General features: G+C 37.9%; 1 protein-coding gene across 1 annotated transcript; it reads left to right on the forward strand.

Moving 5' to 3' along the window:
• Positions 1-8,977: 8,977 nt before the first annotated feature.
• Positions 8,978-9,601, forward strand: LOC104292315 (chromosome unknown open reading frame, human C5orf30). The gene has a single exon (XM_009891670.1). The coding sequence runs from the start codon at positions 8,978-8,980 to the stop codon at positions 9,599-9,601; it is 624 nt and encodes a 207-aa protein (XP_009889972.1).
• Positions 9,602-10,985: the final 1,384 nt, after the last annotated feature.

Consider the following 10,985-nt stretch of genomic DNA (forward strand, 5'->3'; position numbering starts at 1 on the left):
AAACGGCGTTCGTGGAGCTGTCCGGGCAGGTCTGGGAGGAAGGCGGGGTGTCGGTGGCTGTACCCGCCTGCTGCGGAAGGCAGCCCGGGGGAATCGCGATCGAGGGCCTGCAGTGAGGTTGCTCAAGTGCCCGTTTCTGTTCCCGCCGCTTGTAACGGCGTTGAACGGTGGGGAAAGCCAAGAGTTCATCTGTTACATGTGCACAACCATTTACAGCTCTCTTCCGTTGCAGTTTACAACCAGGAGCAGTTCCCATACCATTCTTAATACTCTTAGGCAAGTGTTAAACCTGAATATGACCTTACTATTCAGTCTGATAGTAACAAAGTATGCTAGTGCCTGGCTTTCTATGGGTAGCGTCTCTGTAATAAATCTTGCTTAGTGAAGGGCAAATGGAGGCTCGAAGCTCTGTTTAAATGTTGATTGTGCCATCTGTGGTACTCACTGGCTGCATTTGTGCTCTCTAATATGCATTAAAGTGTTACTTTACAAAGTATGAAGATTGCTAAGCTGCTTTGGTTTATTGGCAGGCGTGTTTTGCCAATTCTGTCTTGCATATTAAGATATTGGGGGAGTGCCTCTGAACTGAGGTGCTGTTTTGAGTGGTCTACAGATACATAGGAAAATAGTCTCAAGTCTTAGTATCTTTATACGTAAAGTTGTTTATATGCAATTTTACGTAGGGGTTTTAGCTGGCATAGGTGTGAGTATGTATGTGCCTACTACAAAGAAAATAGCAAATGATGCACATTAGTAGATGTTTTCTATGAACATGTCTTTGCTTGTTAGTGTGCTCTCTAGAGTGGGGCAGTGCATCACTGTGCATGCATACGTACATGCTTGCATAGCTGCACGTGGAAATGCAGAGATGGAAGAAGCCTGCAGTTACACAGATCTCAGTGGGAGTGATGGGGAGGGTCTGTGATGGGGTGAAGGACTTGCTGCTTGTACCAGTAGTTGGCCAACTTCTGTCCTGAATACAGTAAGAGTCCTTGCAGGATTTCCAGGAGGGGTGTAGTGAGGACTGTGGAACCGATGCTTTGTTTTGCCGTGGGGAATAGAAGTATGCAGCACTGATTCTCCTTCCTACTTTTTCCCAGTCATCTCCTTTACTGAAAGCTTCTCCTCCCACCACCCTATTTTTGAACCATATTCTGTCTTGCATGGTGGTGTTGCTTTATTTTGCTTTTTTTTTCTTCCCCCTCGAGGAAGAGCGCTTTTTAGAATAATGAAGATGGAGGAGGCTGGTTCTCACAGTGACTTTGAAATGGAGGGAATTGAGGCAATGGCAGTGCTATCACTGAAACTAAGTTCTTGCGTAACAGTACTGACATTGTAGCATGGCGTTCTTTATAATCTCTTCTTCTTTGACTAGCCTTATGCTGCCGGCGTGACCACCAGGCATGCATAATCATATGTAAATGCAGTATATTATGGTAAAGTCAGATGAACTGAGTATTCCAGGACAAAGTTTTCTTAAGTTTAGTACAAATTTACTGTACCTGCATGTGCTGTTGGGCTTTTCTTTTTTTGTTATTCCATACTTGCATTGCAATTAAACACTTGTTTTTAGATAATGTTTAAGTATGGGAAGGAGTAATTGAGAAGGAGGCAGAGAACAAAACTTTAAAACCATTATATATGTAACTCTAGTCAGCTCGAGGAAGTGACCTTTTTCAATGTGGATGGTATAAGTGAATGAGACACCTTTCCAACAACTGCCTAAATAGCAGCTGTGGATTGAGTCAAGTTAAGACAAAGAACTAGTCATTTGAAGTGCTTCAGTTAAAGACAACAAAAAAACCTAGATTCCATTGATTAAACATATTTTTCATGATACCTTTGAGTAGGTCTTATTTTTAACTAGTATCTTTCTTTGAATAGCTATTCCTAGTCAAAGGCTGAATATAATATTGTTAAGGTTGATAGTTTTAAAACAATATCTACAGAGCTGTATTTTCAGACATGGCAATATAGGATACTACCAAACATGCATTTCTTGTCTGACACAAAAGCAATGGAGACTCATATTCCCATTAGCATTACGTTTTTTAAAGAAAATCAATGAAATCTGTAATACTTTAAAACCTCCGCTTTTTTTTTTTTTTCAATCTATCTTTATTATTTTTAAAAGGCAGTTTAATTGTTGTTGACAAGTCATGTTGTGGTATGTTTGTTTGTTTTTTTCAAAGTGGGCCAACCTGAAACTGGAGTGAACTTTGCATATAAAACTTCGATTGCGCTCAGTGAGAAGATGAAAATAAAAAATGCAGAGAAATCAAATGCAATTACAAAGAAAAAATTCTTTTAACTTATAACTAACCAAAGAATAAAAATGATTTGTTTTACAAGATGCATCAGCTTTTTTACGTGTATCTCAGTGTTTCATCTTTTGATGGATAATGATAGCAAACAGCTATCTTTATGCTGGCCAGGAGCATCAGCTTACTGATGGAGTGAGGGGGAAGCTTTCATCTGTGGTTCCATCCAGCAAGGAAGTCACATTGTTTATTTAAAGGACTCTAAATATTTCAGAAAAGTTACCTTCTGTTAAACACTTCCATCTAATATTGCTTGGCAAAGAGATGTTAGAAGTTAAATGGCCTTCTTTCCCACCATTTTCTTTTACTCTCCCTGCTCGCTAAGTCTGCTCATACAAAATTCATTAGCCTGGACCGACTCTTGAAATTCCATCTGTCTCTTTTCTGTGTAAATTGTACGCTCTGTCATGCTGATCTGGTCTGAGCTAGTCATTGGAGTTGCTAGTTGTAGTTCCTCAGTAATTCATTTGTGATCCTCTTAATTTTTAAAAGGTAGTTTCCTGGATCATAACTGTTTCTTGTTTAAAGCTCCATTAATAACAAGAATTAACAAACTGGTTAAGTAGTTGTTGTTTCTTGTAGTAGGAACATATTATTAGAAATTGATTTAATCTTCTTTTGCAAAACATTTAATATTTTCTTGTTTTGTATAAACTATGTGGTATTGATTGTCCAGTATACTGGATTGCTGAAGGGCTTAACGCTTCACCTGTTGACAAGAACTTCCTCCCACCACCACATTATTCTGTAGTTATAATTTTTATTGGTTGTTTTGTGGACAGTGGTTTTGCATCACATCCTGAAGCTACTGCACTGGCTTTATTAAATCAGTAATATCCATTCATCTGTTTGCTTAAAGCTTAACATAGGCTTTATGCATAATTTCTTTTTTTTTTTTTTTTGCATGTAATTTTGAGGGAAAAATCTGTGCTAAACTTTGTTCTTACTCCATCTAAGTGTTGTCTAATGTGGTGCAAAAATGTAATATTACCTCCATTCTCTTTTTCTTTAGGTTAGAGTAGTTTGGAATTTCTTGTAAGGAACTCTCCTAAGGAGAGTTGATAAAGAATGTGTGTAGTTTATTGTACCTTTCATGTTCTCTGTGATTTTTAATTTTTTTTCACCCCTCTTTCCTGTCTACAAATGCGGTGTAAGTCTGTAAAGCATAACACAACTATTGTAGGGGATCTTCAAGAGCATGGAGAAGCAACACTAGTCTAAGTCCCTTCAGCTGAAGGTAAAGAGCATGACTAAAAGCAACCATCTGGCTCTGGCAGTATGTGCAGCAGTATCACCAGCTTTCAGTGGAAGAACCTACAAGCTGCATACACCTCAAAGTCTATGGCCTGGCTGCCCCAGTTTTAGGAAAAGAAATGTGGCACCTTTGTGGATGCTCTTACATAGCTGAATTTAAGCTTGATTTTTCCCTTTCTGCTAAATATTTAACTTGTTTTAGTTGCAGATTGGATGTAATTATTTCCAGAAAACTTTGCTCTACAAATACATCATTCCATCAGTATATTTCAGTAGCAGAGAAACAAGATGGGATTTCCAAAAGCACATACTATATTTATGTGATTTTTTTTGTTTGTTTTCAGACTGCAAGGGGAAAGATGTAGACCTTATTTTTCCCCTTCACAAGCAGAGATGATTGAAATAATTAAAGATCTTTGCTGGCTTCACATGTGCTTTGCATGTGCTTCACATGTGCTGGGCCACTTTACTTACTCCTGAAGTTTGATAGACAAATACAACATCTTTTAAGTGCATTGCATATATTAAGTAATGGCAGCACAGAAAAGGGGAGGTATCAAAACTGGCTTGATACCTCTATCCAATATGTTTGACTCTCCTAGAGTTGGTATCACTGAGTCTATTGCTGTCTTTCTGTTCTGCCATCTGCGTATTGCAATTATGAGTGTTTTACTAATGAGACAGATCTTTGTGTTTCTTAACAAATGATGCTACCTGCAGGCTTGGCATCTAGAAACAAAGAGTCTGTTCTTTAAAAAAAAAAAACAAAAAAAAAACCAAACAAACAAAAACCCCACAAAATCAGTAGCTGGCTAGACAAAAATTTCATGCCGTTCCTAAAAAAAGGGCATCTTCTCAAATCAGTTCATCGTCTAGTTGAGAGATAAGTAATGGAAATACCAATTTACAGAGAACCAGTTCTTTTGCTGAGAGAAGCTTACTGTGATGGTTTCAAAGTAATGCAGGCTTTCTACAAGGTGTAGGAGTGTCAAGGGAACCCCTCTTCATCTTTCTTTGTCATCTTTAATTTTTTTTTTTTTTCCCCAGAGAATTTTTTGTCTTCTTTGCCCAGAGAAGTTGTAGATGCCCCATCCCTAGAGATATTCAAGGTCAGGCCGGGTGGGACTTTGAGTAACCTAGTTTAGTGGAAGCTGTCCCTGCCCATGGAAGGGGGGTTGAAACTAATCTTTAAGGTCCCTTCCAACCTAAACCATTCTATGATTCTAAATATTGAGTAATAAAAAGTTGATAATTTTGAGTCACTTAGATTTCTCTCCTCAGAAAGACAGTAAGTAATACATTTAACAGAAAGAATAACAAACGATGGGGAAAAAGAAGCAAGCAAAAGAAGTCACTGGTTGAATTAAGAGCATATGGTGAGAGGTCATTCAATAACAAATGATTTACAGCGCGTGTATTAGTGTGGTGTGATGTTAGACATTTTTGTGTCATACATGTCTGGTTTTCATTTGTTCAGTGCTAAACTTTTGAGTGGTATCTGACACCTTTGTGAAAGATTCAATAACTGGAAAGCTGTTACGTTTGAAAAATTTGGAGGTTTTGATGTTTTTACCCTCAAAGAACTATCCTAAGCATATTAATGTATTCTTTGAGGTAATATAATGATTTATTGTAGTTAACTTAGTATTTCTATTCATTATTCTTTCTCTCTGTGTTTTAGACAATTTTCTCAATATTTAGCTGGATTGGGTCAGATTAATTTACATGCAGAGCCTGCTTTATATTATAAAGAGGATTGGTAAAATCTTAATGTAGTGAATTGTATTCTGGAAGCAGTTCTGGTGTGTATTGGTCAAGTGAATACTCTTGGTAACTGTTATTTTCAGTTGTTTGCCATACTTTTCTTTGCTGCTGCTTCATATATTTAAAAAGGATACACCATCTTGTCCCTCTTCTCTTTGTTTTGATTCTGTAGTAAATCTTTGATTATAGATTGTCTTGAATTGGCATCACTCTGTTGTCATTCTCTTTAAGAAGCAAGAAGACAATGCAGTTGTGATCTGAAGAAACAATCTTCTTGAACTGAAGTTTTGGGGTTTTTTTTCTGGTATTATAAATTATTGATGAGCTTACCAACTCAACAGCAATGAACATAATAGTAGTTATCCAGTGCTTTATAACCACAGAAATGGACTAAAAATGCAGTCCAAAAGTTTCAAATATGTGTTTGTAGGCAATAGTATCTACACTCACAATACTGTGAATCTCTCAAATAATTCATTTTTTTAATAGCAGTCATCTAAACAATGTCTATCTTTTTTTACCAGGTAAGGAGGCAAAGCATGTTGAAGCCCTATGGCAGCTTGACTAACTCTCATTAAAAGTCTTGGGAAAGAACAGCTGAACACGTACGAGTTTTGGACCTCTGCCTGTGGAGCTGGCCAGTCATTCCTCTTACCAGCTAGCTGTGCTGTTCCCTTGAGCTTCTGATGTTTATGGCACCAGCTTCTGATGCTACTGTTGCTTTCAAGTGTCTATCGGACTTCTTGTTTTTAAGGCTGTTCTTCACACTGCAGCACGGAAATGGAAGTTCTTCAGTTTCAGGCTGAAGTAACTAGGCTGGAGCTTGCTGACTTGAAGGCTTTTCTGCCCTGATTTTGCTTTGTACTGTTTTTAGCCAGCGAGGAGTAATTGTTCAGCAGTGAACTCCTTCGCTCCTGTTTGCAGTTGCTCTTCAAAGTTGATTCCTTTTTGTTACCGGGGCACACACCCATGTTTCAAACAGAAGTAAATTAGTTTTAAAAGCTGTGTTCTGAGAAGAGCCTTTGTGTTGCTTTCAAGTTCTCAAGGCTTTTTTAACTCAAAAAGTGCATGAAGACATCTCTTCCTCCCTCCTGTTCCTTAGGGCACATACTGCCGTGGCAAGTGATGGTTGGTTTTGGTGTGGGTTTTTTTGTTGTTGCTGTTTATATGTGACCAGATAATATGATTGACTTCTAACCTTGCTGTACGACTATTTTATTTATACTTTTTCTAGCACTTACTTGTACTTTTTCTAGCATCATTTCAGCTTTTTATCAGAAGGGATGGAATCTTTCTAGAAGATTACTGAAAAGATTTCTGAACTGCAGGGTAAAAATTTGGAGTTAAAAGAGCAGGAACAGCTAAATATTTAGGTTTCTTGGCTAAAACACAGGGTAGCCAAAAGTTGTAATGCAAAGTTTTTCTGTGCTATGCCTCCAGTAACCATGGTTCCTGATGGTGCAGGAACTGTAATTTCTACTTAAGGAATTGTCATGAATGCCTTTAACTCAGTGGCTGAAAGCTCACCATATGTACTGCCTCACTGCTAGATGTGGTGCTAAAGTAGGAAACAACAACTGCTTTGGCTATTCTGAAAGTTTTAATTGACTCCATAAATGGAGTCAAATTCATTGGGTGGAGTCAAAGTCAATTAAATACAATGAGCAACATTTTCTAGTTTTATGTGGATGTTTTTTCAGTGAAAGATATTGGTATTTGGCTTGCTTCAGTATTTTAATTCTTTATTTGGCTTTTGCTGTGTTACCTGTATTGTTGAATTCAAAATGTTTAAAAGCTGACTGGATGAAGTGTATCTGTAAAAGCAATGCTATGCAAAACTTGTAGTGGAGAATCCTAAGTAGATCATGATTATGAGAACTGAAAAAGGACATTTAAAACTAAGAGAACATTAGTCTCTCCATGATAGAAGTTTGTTAAGGGCAAATAAAATCTTCTTCATCAAAACAATGGGGATTTTGTTTACTCCTAGTTTATTAGCATTATTAGCAGGTTGATTTGAGACTAAGCAGAGAAGCAGAGATGGGAGCATAACTTATGCTCCTTCCGAGTCAATGAACAGAAGTAAGGTAGGCTTCAGTTTTGCATGAGGCTAGATTTTCTTTTGCAAGTGAGATTTACACACAGCTTCCCCTCTTATTTTAAGACAAGTGAACAGAGATTGATCTTGATGGGATTTTTGAGGGTGTCTAATTGCAGAAGTTTGAATAAAGTATTCCTTGTTTGTTGCATCTTTGCTACTCAGCCGGTGGCCTCCTAAGCCTTAGAATGGCGGCAAGCAGCAGCTTTAAAAGTTTGCAAACTGATAATAGCATGTTTTAAGTCAGTCTCATTCGTGAAACATGACTGAATGTGGTTTATGGTCACCTATAATGAAATTCAGAATTGTGTTGTTGCTTGACACGCGTACTAACTTTCCTTTCTTCTCTGAGTCTCATTGCCTTTAGACATTATGCTGAATTTTTTGTTGAACTACATTGGCTAGAGAGCCACTAGCTACTGTTTAGAACAGAGGTGAAGCTGACAATGAAGGCTGACATGGATTTGGAAACAAATGTGACCTTTCTGTTTTATGAAGTAACTGTGTCACCGAAATTATGTAGATGGTGCTGAAAACAAAGAAATGAAAAGAATTAAGCCTTCACTGTGTTCTGGCATCCACTGGTGTACACTTGCTGTGATGTTTACCTTATCCTTCCACGTTAGAGATGGTAATGGCTTGTGGCCAACAGTTGTATCTGTAGAGGCACCAAATGATGTATTTGGAATAGTTGTGAGGGAAGAAAGGTCAGGGCAAAATAGTTTGTTTCCAAAAGAAATAGAATTAAGAATATTAGTTATTCCTAAGATGCTTATAAGAGTCTTATACTATATTAATTAAATGCTAGTATACTGTTTCCTTTGTTAGAAATAGATTAGGATAGAATAGCGTGAGTTTATTTGGTCAGTTATGAATAAAATGATAGGGTGTTTTCTGTGGGGCGGGAGCATTGCTGATGACCTATAAAGATAGATGTTGAACAGCCAGGATGCCATTCTTTGAATCTAAAGCAAGCTGTCTTCACATCTGGAAGAGGGAGTCATTGCAGTACCCTCAGTAGATCAGATCTGCTCTGTGGTCTTGCCTGACTATGGTAGTAGCTGTTAAGACGCGTTTTTTCAAAAGCTTTGTTTATTGAGATTATTGTCAAATATTCAGTTGAATATGGGAGAAGTTGCTGTGGATGTGCTAATGCATGTAGACGGCCTCAGAGGCAAGGGGCTACAAGGAATCAAATGGACTAAAAGGATGAAAAAAATGGACTGGAAAGATGCTTTTTTTTTTTTTTTTGTGTACAATACTACTCAAGAATGTTTCTAACATTTAAGATTATCAGGAGTATATTTATGGTATCTTTTATTTAAAAAAAACCTCAAGATGATTTTAAAAGGCAGATGTCTGTTGTTATGTGACATCCTGCAGAGCATAATAGAAGGCTGAATAGACAAGTACTGGTCATGACTTCTGCATGATACAAAATATCATTTCTGCAATTGTCTCTCAATTCCTTGTGTTGCGTAAGGGCTCTATTTCTGATCAAGCTCTGTTTTATTTTTAGGGGGATAGCATTGTCTTTAAAATGGAAGTTGACATCAATGGAGAGTCCAGAACTACCCTATCAACCCTCCCTGTGCCTCTTGCAGAGGTGAGTCCTGCAGGCAGGATGGAAGCAGAGAAGCCCCGCTGTTCCAGTACGCCCTGCTCACCGATGCGACGGATGGTTGCAGGCTATCAGATCCTTCACATGGATTCTAACTACCTGGTTGGCTTCACAACTGGAGAGGAGCTGCTAAAATTAGCCCAGAAGTGTACAGGAAGTGAAGAGAATACAGGGGAATCTGGGCCAAACTTGCGCTCAAAACAGCTTGATTCAGGACTGGCACGTTCCTCACGTTTGTACAAAACTAGAAGTAGGTACTATCAGCCATATGAGATCCCAGCAGTAAATGGGAGGAGGAGGAGACGGATGCCCAGCTCAGGGGATAAATGCACTAAGGCTTTACCATATGAACCTTACAAGGCACTTCATGGTCCCCTGCCTCTTTGCCTTTTAAAAGGTAAAAGGGCTCATTCGAAATCCCTGGACTACCTCAATTTAGATAAAATGAGCATTAAGGAACCTGCTGACACAGAAGTGCTACAATACCAGCTCCAACACCTTACCCTCAGAGGGGACCGTATGTTTGCAAGAAATAACACATGAGCTGTCATCTCAAATTTAGAACCAATTTCTGATTATTTCTCTGTTGCTGCAAAAATCCACTGTTGTACTGTGTACATGGCTGTCCACATTGTAGGTGGTTGTATCAGCTAAATGTTACCAGAAAGTAATTTATTTGAATAGAATCTTGGTAATGCAATGTGTTACAGCTACTTGGAAGGAGAAATCTTTCCTGAGCAAGCAGCTTCTGATGCAAATTTGGCTGCAACTGGTGGATATTTCTTTGGACACCTTTTAACAAAAAAAAAAGCTTTTGATTTTTGCGTTTGGGATTTTTTTTTTTTTGTACAGTTAGATTTAGTATTTACAGCATTTTAACACTGAAACATTGGTGATGTCTGCTTGGTTGTTGCTAATTTTGGCTTGATATTAGAAACTGCTCTTGGATAAGTACTGAAGTTTAGGACATTTTTTGGTTTTATTTTTTGTTTCTGTAAAATGTATGTATTATTTTTTTTACATCAGGGAGAGGAAAGTGAGCTTGGCTAAATTGGATCACTTGCTATTTAAACAATCCAGTTCAAACATTTTCAAACTCCTCTTGCACTGGTGATAAGGGTGAGATTCACTTAGAAAACAAACCTTTGCTACTTGAGTCCTATTAAATTATTTTTTAGTATCTGCATGGAAGTAATTGCTTTGCCTCCTCTGTTCTGTAAAACTTGTTCAGGATAACACATAAGGGTAGTGAGACACTGGAGCAGCTGGCCCAGAGAAGGAGTGGATGCCTCATCCCTGGAGGTGTTTAAGGCCTCCAGGCTGGATGTATCTTTGAGCAGCCTGGTGTGGGGGAAGGTGTCCCTGCCTATAGCAGGGGGGTTGGAACTAGATCATCTTTAAGGCCCCTTCCAACCTAAACCATTCTATGATTCTATGAGTATTTGGGTTATTAAAAACAAATCTTTTGGGGAGTGCAGGTGGTTTTTTTTTGTTAGTGGGATTTATTTATTATGTTGTGTTTATACACAAACAAGGATTCACTGCAGATTTCAGTAAATACACTGGAATGCCTGCATGGTATGTCAATAACGTTTTTTATTTTAATTCTTGATTTCTGTATTGTGTATAGTAACAGGAGGTGTCAAATAACTTCAGCATTGCTTTGGAAATTCAGTTGATTTGAAGCACTGACAACTTGGGATCTGGAAGGCTGATTTGTTTTTTTGATGGAATGCAAGTGAAGTATTTCTGGATCAGCATTGAAGAGATGATCCTGGATTATTCAACAGAGTAGATTGAATACACTGGCTTACTTTTGTTACTTAAGAATTTTTTATCCAAACATGACATTGAATGCAGTTTTGACATCTGTATTCTTAGAAGTAGTCAAAACATTTTAGTAATTTATGTTTAAAAATGAAGAATA

Source organism: Charadrius vociferus, unplaced genomic scaffold (genome assembly GCF_000708025.1).
Source record: "Charadrius vociferus isolate BGI_N301 unplaced genomic scaffold, ASM70802v2 scaffold609, whole genome shotgun sequence".
Lineage (NCBI taxonomy): Eukaryota > Metazoa > Chordata > Aves > Charadriiformes > Charadriidae > Charadrius > Charadrius vociferus.